This window comes from Silene latifolia, chromosome 10, assembly GCF_048544455.1.
Source record: "Silene latifolia isolate original U9 population chromosome 10, ASM4854445v1, whole genome shotgun sequence".
Lineage (NCBI taxonomy): Eukaryota > Viridiplantae > Streptophyta > Magnoliopsida > Caryophyllales > Caryophyllaceae > Silene > Silene latifolia.
The window spans coordinates 22,618,167-22,633,436 of record NC_133535.1 but is presented as its reverse complement, the minus strand read 5'-3'; the positions used below and the strand labels follow the sequence as shown (position 1 = coordinate 22,633,436).

Below are 15,270 nucleotides of genomic sequence, written 5' to 3'. Positions count from 1 at the left end.
CACATATCCGTCACTCTTGAGTGACGGATACCATTTTACCTCACAAAGTACCCACTTTTTCTCTCTCTGCAACACTATTCATGTGGTCCCCTTTCTCCACTAACCCATTTTGTTACCATTTTATCTCACAAAATATCCGCCACAAATGGTAACCCGTCACAAGAGAGACCAATTGGACATTAAAAGCATGGAAGTTAGGACTGCGTTAAACATTTTTATAGTAGAAGCATGGATGATAAATTGATAAGGAAGTTATCAATATACTCAGATAGTAAAAAAGTTCAATTGAAATAAACTAACCAAACGAAAGAAAAATAAAAATTAAAAGAAACGACCAGGCCCGAATTAACCCGACATAATCCCTAATCCGAAAATCACCCGATCCGAAAGTCACCCGATTCGAAAATCATCTGACCTGAAAATGGCCCGACCCGATATAACCTGACCCGCTTGACCCGAAAATGACCCGACCAAGAGACCCGAAACGAACCCGAAACCCGAAAGGACCCGGCCCGACCCGAGCTAACCCGAAAATGTGATAAACCCGAACTAACCCGACCCGAATTGGTCTGACCCAAACCCGACCCGACTGACCCGTTTGCCAGGTCTAGTAGTAGTGCTAGTAAGGAAGAGATCTGGTGGAAAAAACCTAGAAACGGCTTCCTAAAGCTAAATTTTGACGGATCGAGAATAGAAGGTAATAAAGCTGCTTTAGGATATTCTATAAGAGATCACAATGGTAAAGTCGTTTTGTTGGGAGCAAAAAAGTGTGGATCCAATAGTATCCTTGTTGCGGAAGCTCTCGCTTTAAAAGAAGGTATTTTAGCAGCTAAATACTTAGGAATTCCAAAGTTAATTGTGGAGGCTGATAATTTATGTGTTATTAACTCGATTCGAGGTACTTGGCAAATTCCTTGGAAAATTTCTAGTATTATCAAGGATGTGAAATTAGACCTTCATTTTTTCGATGAAGTGATAATTAAACATTGCTTTCGTGAAGCCAACAAGGTTGCTGACTTCATGGCCTCTATTGGACATTCATGTCCAACTCTTTCGAGGTGGTTTGATAGCCGGTGGCTTCAACTTACCTCCCTCATTCGAAAGGATGAGATAGGTTAGTCCTACCCTAGAGGATCAATCTAGTTTTCTTACCTAATAAAAAAAAACCAATTTAACAATTTCCTACGTGTGCAAGTACAACTGTGCAGTCTAGTTGACTACAAATCAGAGTGACAGTGAAGGCGCAATAAAAGTTGAGAAGACATAAGAAAAGGAAGTCAAAAGGCGCAATAAAAGTCGGGCCAGGTTGGGTTAGTACATGAATCGGGTTTACGCGGGTCATATGTCAACTTGGATCGGATTCGGTTTCGGTTCACCCACTACTACAGATACAGGCTATAACAACGGTTAAAAACCGTTGTTATATAAAAAAACGGACGTTGTTAAAGCGTCCGTTGTTAAAGGTTTTAACAACGATTGGTTTTTCTAAGAAACCCGTTGTGAAAACTATTAACAACGGATTAAAGTAGAAAAAACCGTTGTGGAAAGTGTGACTAATTTTTGGTGGGAAAGTTATAACAACGGTTACAGTATAAAAAACCGTTGTTATAACTAAAGACAACGGGTTTTTTTTAAATAACCGTTGTTGATTTTTTTAAAAAAAAATAAAATAAAATTATATATTACTAGATGCATGCATTATTACCATCCCATTACCGATGCATGCATTATTATTACTGCCAAATCCCTGCATATGAAAGGACAATATATGGAATGAGAAGGGTTATAAGATTTGAAGCAGATATGATGGCACAACTTCCTAAACATATATTAATTAAAAAACAACTCAAAGGACACATTACTACGTATAAATTCATGCATTATCTCAATAACCATTCCATTATCTCACTATCTCACGTCCTAAACTGCTCCAAATCCTAAATCTTTAAAACAAATTAACTCCAAACTTCCTTCAACAATGAATGATACCATCCGTAATACATGCATTATGACCGAGTACAAGAAGAGTTTCATCCGCCGATTGCTGGACATCGAGGGCAGGTACATGAGCTACCTTGAGGACGCTCGGACCGCACTCAAGGACGCAAAAAAAAAATGGCTTGACAGAGCAGAAGATGTTGCAGCTATATGACGATATAGCAACTGCGGAACGAAACCTCCAAATAACAAAGGAGGAGAGGATGGATATCATAGAAGAGAATAAGACTCTCTATGTATATTTAAGAATTGCATTTTTAGCAATGTAATTCGTTTTTTATTTATTTATATATTAATTAATTAAGTTTATTATGCATTCCTCTCCATCATCTTCTTCTTTTGTTTTATTTTATTTAATTTGTTTTACAAGCTAATAAACGCAGAAAAACAACAGTAACCATTCACTAATTAAGCGAATAATACTTAGAGAAAGAACAATAATGATCGATAAAAACACATGCAAATGAAATAATTAGAGAAAGAAAATAATGACAGAGATGATGACAAAACCTAAAACCATGCATATAAATTAAAGCGATACCTGATAATTAGAGAAAATAAGAGACGACGACAACAACAGTGACGGAGATGATAAAGCGACGATGAGAAAGAGAGAAAGAGACGATGAGAAAGTGTGTGTTTGTGATGTTTGTGTTTGTGTTAGGTTATGTGTTTGTGTTAGGTTTGTGTTTGTGGTTGTAGCTGATCTGCTGTGTTTGTGTGGTTTATATTATGGAAAGTATTGACAACGGTTTTTACACAAAAACCCGTTGTCATTAGAGAATATATTAACAACGGGTCCTTAGAAAACCGTTGTTAAAAAGTATTAACAACGGGTTCTAATATAACCGTTGTAATTACTTTTCACTAATTTTGCGCAAATTATTAACAACGGTTATAATGTATTACAGAGTAAACTGTTGTTATTAGTTATTATATTAACAACGGTTGTGAAAGTTTGACCCGTTGTTTAAACTTATAACAACGGTTATCAACACATAACCATTGTAATTAAGTTTAGTAAAATTCGCGCCATCCATTCTACAACGTCTTATGGTGATTTTCATGAATAAGCGTTGTTAAAGGGGCGTTGTAGTTGCCTGGATTTGTAGTAGTGACCCTTAATCAGATTACGAGTCATCATTCGGTAGAGTTTCGGGTCACAATATTTTAAAGTCCTACTCCCTCTTATTAGGGTGCAAACTCATGTCTCACATCGGTAGAATAAAGATGGAAGATCATATTTATAAGTGTCTACAAAATATAATAGTACGAGGCCTTTTAGAAAGAAGCCCAAGAGTAAATCCGTGAGGGCTTGACACAAAACGGACAATATCGTACTATTATGGACACTGGACACGGTGCAGCATAGGCCCAACACGAGGTATTCACGCTTCCACACAACAAGTGGTATCAGAGTCAGGTTCGACTTGGGCTAGACACGAGGATGCATCAGTAGGCCCAAGACTTGAAGTTGTACACTGTAAGGCATGGAACTCCTAGTTCGGGTGAGTCCTTAAGCAAGCCCGGACTAGAATTAAATGGACGAAAGGCGCCATAGGTCTTGTAGGGACAAAGACCATTTGTGTACTATAACTGTTGATTAGGTGAACCCTTATCAGGTTGGGTGCCACAAGTCTGGTGGGTCATTTCCAGGTTGGATGCCAGATACCGTTTGTATTCTAGAAATTCTGAAGTGGCGGACCCGGTCGAGGGTATATTGGATGCAGAGGATGTTCGATATGCATGTGTAGCAAATTCTCAAGAAAGGCACATGGACATGCAGGCTCAGGAGCATGTGGAAGGACTCACTTGACCAGGCGGTGACATGGGGTGCATGCAAGACATGGCTCGTGGTAGCATGGTGTGTCGGCTAAGGGGAGGTTATCAAGACTTGTGATGTTTCGGGTGTCTAGAAGTTAGGGTTGTAGGTAGACCTGACAAAACGGGTCAAGGGGTCGGGTTCGGGTCAGATCAGTTCGGGTCTCTCATTGATTTTAGGTTAATTCGGGTCGGGACGGGTCATTTCGGATTTCGGGTCTGTTTTGGGTTTGTTGGCCGGGTCTTTTTCGCGTCAAGCGGGTCATGTTGTTTCGAGTCGGATCATTTTCGGGTCAATGAATAATATAGAAATAGCCATTTCAAGTCCTTTTGGTTCAATTAGAGTTATATTTTGTCGAGTCATTTTCGGGTTTGTGGTTTCGGATCGGGTCGTTACGGGTCAAGATAGCTCGGGTCATGTTCGTGTCGGGTCGGGTTAATTCGGGTTTCGAGTCACATTCGGGTGATATAGTTCGGGTCACTTCGGGTCTCGGGTCAGCCTTTTCGGGTCGGGTCAATAGGGTCGGGTTGTTTTTGCCAGGTCTAGTTATAGGTGTGGGAAATTCTCCCGTAGAGGTCAAGGCCCAAGTCAAAGATGATGGTCCTTGGTTTGAGGGGAGGATTGATAGGGTGAAAACTCATGTCTATCGGTAGAATAAAGATGGAAGATCATCTTTATAAGTGTTTACAAAATATAATAGTACGAGGCCTTTTGGAAAGGAGCTTAAGTGTAAATCCGTGAGGGCTTGGCCCAAAGTGAACAATATCGTACTATTATGGACACTGGACACGGTGCAACATAGGTCCAACACGAGGTATTCACGCTTTCGCACAATACCTCCTATTCTTTAACATCTTCCACATTTCCTAAAACGACGAAAAATTACTAAGATCTTCCACTTTCCTTATTAGTCAATAATTTGTGGTTCTTACGACTTATGACCCCACATATTCTCTCTTACTTTTCATTTCTTACCTTTTCCAGCACAAATCTTATTTATCTTTAAAAACTACTCAAAAAGTAACGTGAAAAATTGAATAGGAGGGGGTATTATTTGCCGAGCTTTGGATTGGGTTAGACTTGCCATCTCCACGGGTCTAACTTTGCACAAAGGACTAATCTATACCCCGCATACATAGGAGTATAGGACTATTACTGTAATAGACACCCTAGATTATACTCACCAAGTCACTCTCTCTCATAAACGAGAACTAATCGCTGAAAATGGCGGGAAAAGGCAGAGGAAGTCCGGCGATAGGAATTGATCTCGGGACGACGTACTCATGTGTGGGAGTATGGCAGCATGACCGTGTTGAAATCATTACCAACGACCAGGGCAATAGAACGACGCCGTCTTGTGTGTCTTTCTCCCAAAATGAAAGGCTTGTTGGTGAAGCTGCCAAGAATCAAATATCCATCAACCCTACTAACACTATTTATGGTTCTTCCCCCTCTCTCTCTCTGTGCTTTGATGATAACATTACTAAATTTTTTTATAATATTCGGCTTCCGTTTTGATTATCGGTTATTCCTGGTCTTGTTGAAGTAGTTCTTATTTGGGGTTTTTGTGTTAGGGTTTATGATTCGATTTACAAGTATATATAGTCCATGTTCTTATTTGGTTTTTTTGTGCAATTGATTACTTATTATACTGGAATTAAGTTCATTAGTTTAGTTTAGTGGAAGTAATTCTTTCACGGCTTGTTAGTTTGATAGAGAATCGGAATGCCGGAATATAGGATTTTTGTTGTTCCGATCTTTCAGAAAGATTGACTGACGCCCATTTTGGGATTTTTGCAACATAACTGTTTGTTCCTATTTGCCAAAATAACCATCGAGTCTTTTTATTTCCAAGAATAACACATGTAAAAGACTCAACCGATCTAGCTAGTTTTTAGTGATGTTCGATTGCAGTCAGTTAGATTTGGTTTGGTTTGATTATACATTAGATTTTCAACCATTAATCTTATCAATGAATGCTTGATTTGTTTAATCATTTGCTCCCTATTAGTCATCATACGGTCATGTACGTGTAACAATGAGTAAACAGTTCTAGCATTCCAAATAAGTATGACTCGTATTAAACCAAACTGAATTATTTTCTTGGTGCTGTTAAACCAAGTTGAAGTATGCTACCCAAGTACCCATGAGCACTTGGAATAAAAACCACTGATGATGAATATGCTTTTGGGAGATACACAATATTTCAGAAGTTTGTAGCCCTTTGTGTCTGTTGATTGTTGAAGTTGTGCTTCCGATTTTTTGTTGAAAACCGTTAGACCATTTGGAATAAAAACCTTTTGGCTGGAATAAAAAAATTGTGAATGTTTCTAATATCTCTTTCTTATCTTTTCACAAGACATGAAAATAAGTTGCAGTTGTGATTAGTGAATTTAGCAATAATTAACTTCTTCTTCCGTTAAATTATTCTTGATTTTCTCTCAATTGCTTGAGTAAGAATGCATATGGATTTGTTATGTTTAGTCACTTCAATAGGAACCATTTACCTTCTGTTCTCACCCCTATTTCATTACTCATTATTTATCAATGGCAGATACAAAGAGGCTAATTGGTAGACGATTCACTGATCAAGTAGTGCAAAGTGACTTGAAACTCTGGCCTTTTAAGGTTCTTTCTTGTCCTTTGAAGGACAACAAGCCTATGATTGTGGTCACTTATAAGGGTGATAAGAAGCACTTTTCTGCAGAGGAGATATCAGCCATGGTGCTCATGAAGATGAAAGAGACTGCAGAGGCATACCTTGGGTCTGAAGTTAAGGATGCTGTTATCACTGTTCCTGCCTACTTCAATGATTCTCAACGCCAAGCAACTAAAGATGCGGGGATCATTGCTGGGCTCAATGTGATACGAATCATAAACGAACCGACAGCTGCAGCAATTGCATATGGTCTTGAGAACAAGGATGGTGAGAGGAATGCAGTTAAAAGGAATGTGATGGTGTTTGATCTCGGTGGTGGGACTTTTGATGTCTCCTTGGTGACTCTTGGTAAGGATTTGTTTGAAGTTAAAGCCATAAGTGGTGATACTCACCTTGGTGGAGGGGATTTTGACAACAGATTGGTGAACCATTTTGTGGCCGTATTCAAGTCAAAGCACAATAAGGATATCAATGATAATCCTCGGGCCCTTGGGAGATTGAGGGCTGCTTGTGAGAGGGCAAAGAGGACTCTTTCATCATCGACTGAGACGAAAATCGAAATTGATTGCCTTTATGAAGGCATTGATTTCTCTTCTGTTATCTCCCGTGCTAGATTTGAAAAACTGAACATGGATCTATTTAAGGATTGTTTGAAACCTGTTGAATGTTGTTTAAGGGATGCCAAGATAGAGAAGAGTGATATTGATGAAGTCGTTCTTGTTGGTGGGTCGACTCGTATTCTTAAGGTTCAAGAGTTGTTGCAGAACTTCTTCAATGGGAAGGCGCTTTGTAAAAGCCTGAATCCAGATGAGGCTGTTGCTTATGGGGCAGCCATTCATGCAGCTGTCTTAACTGGTGTAAGACACAACCAACATGTTATGCTTGTGGATGTGACTCCGTTATCTCTTGGTGTGGAGGTTCGTGGTGGTGGGATGAGTGTTGTGATCCCAAGGAACACGCCAATCCCGGCAAAGATGGAGAGGAACTTTACGACTGTCTACGATTACCAGACCGGGGTTTCAATTTCTGTGTATGAGGGTGAGAGAACAATTGCCATTGAAAACAATCTCTTGGGTAGATTTGAGCTTGATGGCATTACCCAAGCCCCCAAAGGTGTAACTAGCATAACAGATTGTTTTGAGATTGATGCTAATGGCATCTTGACTGTGACATCAAGGGAGAAAACCTCTGGCGTTACAAATCAGATAACCATCACCAAACACAGTGGGAGGTTTTCAAAGGGGGAGATTGATAGGATGGTAGAGGAGGCTAAGAAATACATGGCAGACGATATGGATTTAAAGAAGGTAAAGACTGCCAAGGCTAAGTTAGAGAACTTTGTGAACAATGTTTGGGGCATCGTGAAGGATGATGACGGAGAGATGGGATTTGAGGACAAGAAGAAAGTACAGGATGCAGTTGAGCAGACAATTCAATGGCTCGAATGGAATTGTGAACTCAATAATTGCCTCATGTTTGAGAACAAGTTGGAAGAGCTTAAGGACATTTGTGAACCTCTCATGCCTAAGACGCACCCGTAGGTTGTGGCTCTAGTAATGCTAATCGTAAGGAGATATTTTGGCGAAATTGATGAGAATTTAGCTTGGATAGTTTCCCCTTGTTTATTTACAGTTTCAATTTTATTAGTTTTCTCGTCAAGACGATTGGTTTCTTCTGTTGTTTTTGTTTGTGCCTAAGACTTGGTTTTGAGAGATGTATGTATGTGTCTTAGCCTCAATCATGATGACAAAATTGCTAAGATAGTAATATATGCTGATTGAAGAAATGATTTACGGAGCGTCCGTTATCAATTTGCTAAGCAATCTTGGGAGACCGCCTTTTGGTAAGTTAGTGTACTGGTGCAACATTACTGTCTTCAGTCTCTTAATTCATAGGGCGGAGTTCAATTTATCATTCTTGCTTAAATCATTCGAATGGAAAGGACGCAGATAAAAGTGAAATGAGGAGAGTAGTTGATATACGAATATGTACCATGAGAGCTCTTAGCTTGTCGGTGCTCTCCAATAACGGAGAACAAAATTTAGTGTTTTGTCTTCGTAATTGGGTGCTCTTTCTTTTGCTTTCCGTACTCTCTATCCCAAAAAACTCGTTTATTAAAGAAAAAGCATTAAAAGCTCAAAGCTCAATTATTAAGATACTAATGTTTTAATTCATAAGAAAGAGTAGTTAATGTTTTAGTAAAAGTTTTCACTTTAGAAAGAGTTCTTAACAGGTTAGTCAGATTTACCGGTAAATCAGGTTGGTAAATTAGTTGGATTGAATGTTTATAATTTACCTTCCTACAAATAAGTGACTAATTTGGTTGGAATTTTTTTTTTTTTTTTTTTTTTTTTTGCAACAGTAAATAAAGGATGCAATTACATAATGTTAGGGCAAACTACACCCTTGTTACCCTCGCAATTAAACATCACTAAGGTACAAATATTGAGGATTGAGGATCGTAAAAGTGACGATTTGCGTTATTGAAAAATGAAAACTAAGGAGTTGAGCTGATGTCAAATAGGAGAAGCAATTTGGTTCCCAGTTACTTAAATAAAAAAAAAGTTCATGAATTGGGTGTCAGATAACATAAATACTGTTAGGACATATTTGTTGATGATGACATGCCCAATTTAATTGTGTTTCTAAGTGTACCATTTCATGAATAATGCAACCTCGTCGAGCAAGAATTAATCAATATCAAAGTCAAGAATGGTTGATAATTTGTTACCCAAGATTTAGAGTCGTTTGTCAACCTATGTAAGGATGAAAGGGTAAAATACATGTAACAGTAACAGTGTGTCTGACTGTCACGTTTGACCCGTCACACTTGAAGCAAGTCTTTCATCGTGAATATTTCACTCTTATTAAAATGGGCTTTTGTTCATCAGATTTAAAATAGAGTTTTAAGTTTGAAATATTTGAAAGGTGGTCTTTGAAAAAGGATACTAATCACTAGTTCAAAAGTTTTCCTCAAATGTGCTAAAACTTACTTTGGCTTTGGTAAAAGAAGGTTTGCTTTTTTTCATTTCTTCTCAAGATTTGTTTTGTTTTGAAAGGATTCTTCCCCTTGTTTCTGAAAATAGAAATACCCTCTAAGGTTACTTCCAAGACTCCTTTTCTCCTTTGTGACTTTTAGAAACAAACCATTTTGGTGCAAACATGGGAAAGTTAAAGTCTTTGTTTCTTTTCAAATGTTTTGACTCACAAACCCTAACTTGCCTTGTCTTGTGTGCTTGCTCTATAAAAGGAACCCTTCTCTTCACTTTGAAAGTAAGACTTTTCCAGAGAAATCAACGTGTTTTTGCAAAATCAGTTTTTAAGAACTCGAAATTTTGTTTGCAAAAAATCTTCTAAGTCTTCAAGTGTGTAAGTCGAAATCACTGTTACTTCATAGTATTGTACTCTCTCATCTAGAATCGTTTGTACCAATAAGTTGTCCTTCTCAATTCTTTTAAAGAATCAGTTTGAGGAAACTTGGTCTTGTAAACATTCTAGTTAGAGTGTCGAGTTCATAAGACCGAGTAGTCTTAGAACTCGTGTTGCAACCGGAGTAGGTTGTTGGTCTTTTTATTGTAAGTGTCTTAAGTAGTCGGAGTAGATCACTTCACTTATCAATAAAAGAAGATTGGACGTAGGCCCTTAGAGTGTTGGCCGAACCAATTCAAAAATCGTTGTGTTGATCTCACTTCGCTTTTAATTCCGCTGCAATTTATTTTATTTGTTCTTCATTAACGTTTTAGCTAGCAAAAGTCAAATCAAGTATTTCGGTCAGTAGCTTTTACTTCACTTGTTAAGACAAACAAGTAACAGTCAGAACAACTGTCGCTTCCTGATTTCAACAACTTACTTTGGCAATCGTGATACACTCTTAATCATTCAATTTATTTGATGTATCCATTTAACATTCATATTGTCAATCAACTTACTTTAAACAATAAAGATTAAGTTTAAATTTTCAGTTAAACTCATTTATTGTTCTTAAGCACAACAGTCTGCGATACTGTCGGTTTGGTCTATTGCTTACAACATTTGCAAAGCCAACTAGTAACAGTCTGTCTCACTGTTGCTTTAGTCAGTTCAACAATACGCCTTTTAACTTTCATTTAAAAGGGGTGTTTGTTAGATACTTGAGATATCATTTCATTTGACTAACTTAAATCAATTAAGTTTAGTTAAATTTTTTAAAACAGTACATAATTCACCCCCTCCCCCTCTTAGGTACTAAGAATCCATAACTCTTCAAATACGACACAAATTGGTTCGTTTGCCAAGTCTATATCCTTACTTCTTAAAAAGGGGGAACTTGGGGTGTACTGTAGCAATGAATAGTACCGAACCAAGTTCCTTCCCAGCCATTGATCTCCCCCTTTAGATCTCATCTCTCCATTTCTCTTTTATTTACAACCATACCTTTTTCCCATTCTTTCCATCGCTCATATCCGCTCATTCTCATCCGTCTCTCCATTTTCACTCCTCTGTACAACTCCCCTCAGCACAACCTAGCAATCTCTCATCCTGTCTCAAAGGTATTTACTCTTTATCCCATTTTTGTTCTTTAATTCAATTTTATTTCTTTGTTATTATTGTTATAGTATTCAGATGTTATTATTGGTTCTGTATGCGATTTGTTTTCGTAGTTTGTTTAGGGTTTAGGAGCTCAAAGGTATTTACTGCTTATGAGCGATTGTGCGTTCCGTTATTATTGTTGTTATTTTTGTTGTTATTATTATTACTGAATTTGTCATTGTTTTTCGTTTAGGGTTAGGAGCTCGGTAACAGCCCTGTCTTCGAAGGTATGGCTTCTAATTAGCTTTTGATTTGACCCATTTTTTTTACCGATGAGTTAAAGCATATGTAGTGTTATTATTGCTTATTATTATTACAACACACACCTCGTGCTTTCTATTCCCTCCCTTATTACTTGATGGCCAGCGATGGAGCCACCAGCTGAGGCGGAGGCGGTAGTGCTGCTGCTACTTCTGCGTCGAGAAGGAAGCCTTCTTGGAGAGAAAGGGAGAATAATTGTACTAGAGTAAGACGAAGACGAGCTATTACTGCTAAATATTTGCTGGTTTAAGAGCTCAAGGAAACTATAATCTCCCTAAACATTGTTGAGCCTGATGGTACCACTTATCGCAAGGTAACCTTCCTTTTAACTACTTTCTTTCATGCAGATCTACCATATATGTTCCCGTCATTTGTTTACCTTTGATTAAAATACCGTTACAAAGGATAAATAAATGATTTGGACGGAGGGACTAAATCTTGTTGATTTAGTAAACCATTTTGATTCTGGATTAGTTGTCTTAGATTAGTGATTGATTCAATTTTATTGACTTATAAATTAAGGGATTTAATTGCCTGCCCATAAGTAGAAATTTATTTATCTGCCCATAAATAACTTTTTGATATGCTATAATTGTAATTTCTGTTGTTTGGATTTCAAAATAAAGTGTGTGATTAATGCTAATCATCAGCTCACACCCAATTGACTATATTAGATAACAGAATTGTGGTCACCAGGTTGAGCATTGTAGACAAAATGTTAGATTAAATAGGTTTGTATGTTGCTAACGGTACCTCGATTAATGCAGGGAATGAAGCGGCCTCTGCCAGAGATAGTGGGCAACAACTTCGGTGCTTGTTCATCTCAAGGACCAAGTCCACTATCTTGCTTATTACTACTTCTGGTATTATTATCTTCTCTATTACTATTTTTCTTTTGTGGCAATGTTGTTGTGTGTGATCAATACTTTTGTGCTGGTGCTTTTGGGGGTGTTGAGTGTGCCGACCTATAATTCGACTGTATCACTGAATGAGTTTTTAATAAGTTCACAACTGTACCTTTTTTATTGTCCTTGGCTGGTTTGGGTTCGGATCTGCCTGACATGGTCATGTAGATTGCATCTTGGGGCACATTTTTTCCATTGTTGTGTACTCATTGGTAGTTGTCCCTTGGGGAAGCTATTATGGCTGACCAATTAAGTTCGCAATGCGGTCATTTTATCTTAACCTGCTGCTCAGTGGTCGTCCTAATCTGTTATTGTACGTTCAGGTACTCGTGGTGTGGCGCCTGCTGACATGTGGTGTATTTGTCTCCCCGGCTGACTGTGTTGGGTTGTTAATGTATGCGGTCCTTTAGTTTGCTTTCCTATTACTTTTGACTCAACTTCTTCAGAATACGTTTATAGACGTTTACAGCTGTGCTATTCTACGTTCAGGAAGTCATAGTGTCCAAGCTCTCGGCACCTACTGACCTGTGGTGTATTCAACCACCTTGCTGTCTGTGTTGGGTTGTTAATGTATGCGATCCTTAGCTTGTTTATTTTTTTCCTTATTTTCGTTGGTTATTGCCATCTTTTAGCTTATGTGATTATTTCGTTGTTTTTTGCGTTTTGATTTCAGGTGATTGTCAATATAACTTGTGGATTATTGTGGGTTTAATCAAGGTAGAGTGAAACGAGAGTAAATGATCCCAGGATTACCATTTTTTTAATTTTTTTTTTTCAGTTTCATAATTGCTATCCTTTATGTTCTTGATTCCTAGGATTTTTTACAATGAATGCCAGCAGTTGTGTAATGATTCTTTATTGTGGGTTTAATCAAGGTAGAGTGAAACGGGAGTAAATGATCCCAGGAATACCATTTTTATAATTTCTTTTTTCCGTTTCATAATTGCTATTCTTTATGTTCTTGATTCCTAGGATTTTTTACAATGAATGCCAACAGTTGTGTAATGATCCGATCATTATGATCTAGCTTCTTCAATTTCTTTGTCCATTGTTTTTTACCAGTTAGGATTTGTAAGCTTATTTTCTTTACTTCTTCACCTTAGCTTCTTCAGTTTATGATGTCAGCTCCTCACTTTGATTGGTGCGGCATAAAAGACGATTCTCACTTTTTGAGGGTTGGGAACCAATGCTGGTGAGGCTTCTTCAGTTTCTTTGTCGATTGTTTTTTACTACCAAGAATTTGTTAGCTTTCTTATTCACTTTAGCTTCTTCAGTTGATGATGACGGCTGTGATTCTCACTCTGATTGGTGCAGTATGACAAGCGATTCTCACTTTTTCAAGGTTTGGAACCAATAGTGATGATGTGCTATGGGGACATCACCGGGACATGACGAGGGAGGTAAGTATTTCATTTATTTTGATTGGATAGTGTGTGTGTGAGAGAGATCTTGCTGTGAATTTTATAATAATTGAGTGATACGAGCGGATTAAAAGAGCAAGGACCCCAATTCTAAATGTAAAGGGTAAGCGATTTGCCTATCCATTTATTGTTGGTTTCGAGGTATTCGCTTTCCTGGTTGTTGTTGTTTTGGGTTCTAAATAGGGTTATATATGTTTGTGTAGTTCGGAAAAGCTATTTCAATTCCGGTGCTTGCATATGCGGTCCTCCCAAAGGAATTCCAAATTGAGGTCCCAAAGATACGCACCTTACCAAATTAGTTTCGCTGTCCAGAACTGGGGTTTAATACCACTTAGCTGGTCTCAGAAACCTTATTTGTGGAATGCCAAGCCGGGAATTTTATCCAAGTACGGAACTCGCTCATGCTTAATAGACTTGCGCCTTATTTGTTTTGTTTGTGCTTACGATTTAATTACATGTGCAGCCTCAGAGAGGAATCTGAATTAGATTTAATTAAATGTGCAGCCTTAGATTTTTTTTGTTTTTGCATGCCCGTTACTCTTTGGGCTTCGGAGTATGTATAATTTAGTCAAACTTCTGAATGCAGGTTTTAAATTGCCATGAGTCCGTGATTTACGTTTTAGCACCCTTGAAATATGCCACCATATATGGCTGCTCTGATACAACCATAGTTCTGGGTGCCGTGGGAAGGTATGACATGAGTGGATCTATATTTTTTTACGAAAATCTTTATATGACCTGCATAATCATGAAAAGTTGTTCAATACTTAGAGAATTCTGGTTGAGAATTATGATAAAGTGAGACTTAAGCTCACAAAATCACAACTCATGTCATTGTTGCAGCGAAACGAGTTTGTATTGAACTATCGTGAGTGCACATTTTCCTTGGGTGTCAATCAACGACCTCTAATTGTGGGTGATAACCATAAGCTGCAGGTTTGTCAGCTGAAGTGGGTGCTCCAACAAGTCTCTCTAATCTACACCAAATAGTCCAAGGGCTATTTTGATAACTTTTGGTACACTATTGCAACCGGTGCACACTTTCAAGTATAAAAAGGAAAACTTTTGGGTTAGGTGGCCTGGAAACAGTTGCGCGTAATCTGGAATAGCGGAAAAACAAACAACTAATTTCTGGATGGAGCGGAAGATTAGTAACGTATTACTACTATACAAAGCCCTACATTTTGTGTAAAAGTGTCTCTCTTTCCTACAAAACTATGTTTTACTCCTTACATGTATTCGTCACTTTGTCCCGTCTGAATCCTATCTAGACTGTATCATTCTTGCCTTTATTATGTTTTTCCGTTGTTGCACACTACTCCCAGATTTGTGACCCTGCTATAGTCTAGGGTTTTGCCTGCCCAAGATCAGCAATGTAACGCTGACGCATGCCGATGTGTCTGTTAAATGGTAGGGGCCAACTTGGTAAAGTAATTAACATGCAATTCTAAGGCTAGGCACACGTTACCTATACGGAAATCCTGTTGGTCTCATGTCAGCGGTTAATCAAATTGGGGCTCCGCGCCCGGGAGGGCGCGGCGCAACAACTAGTAAATAACAAAAGCTTAAGAAGAAGTTGAGAGATCCTACACAATGTGTTATTATCACGTTTGAATAAATCTAGAACACGCTCCA

The 15,270-nt window shown here is 38.2% G+C and overlaps 1 protein-coding gene and 1 long non-coding RNA gene across 4 annotated transcripts; both read left to right on the top strand.

Annotated features, from left to right (window-relative positions):
• The first annotated feature begins 4,932 nt into the window (after window positions 1–4,932).
• LOC141605364 (heat shock cognate 70 kDa protein-like) lies at window positions 4,933–8,246 on the top strand. The gene is made up of 2 exons (XM_074424086.1): window positions 4,933–5,261; window positions 6,375–8,246. Exons 1-2 carry the CDS (start codon window positions 5,045–5,047, stop codon window positions 8,018–8,020), a joined length of 1,863 nt encoding a protein of 620 aa, XP_074280187.1. The 5' UTR covers window positions 4,933–5,044; the 3' UTR covers window positions 8,021–8,246.
• Window positions 8,247–11,239: 2,993 nt separating this feature from the next.
• Window positions 11,240–14,985, top strand: LOC141608875 (uncharacterized). 3 transcript variants are annotated; one of them, XR_012527033.1, is made up of 11 exons: window positions 11,240–11,275; window positions 11,415–11,622; window positions 12,077–12,172; window positions 12,538–12,608; window positions 12,704–12,784; window positions 12,888–12,931; window positions 13,340–13,406; window positions 13,529–13,614; window positions 13,839–14,021; window positions 14,222–14,325; window positions 14,479–14,985. It is a non-coding gene; the product is annotated as an uncharacterized LOC141608875 (long non-coding RNA). The 3 variants fall into 3 exon arrangements; XR_012527032.1 differs by having other exon boundaries at window positions 11,246–11,622; window positions 14,479–14,983; XR_012527034.1 differs by having other exon boundaries at window positions 11,246–11,622; window positions 14,572–14,982.
• Window positions 14,986–15,270: the final 285 nt, after the last annotated feature.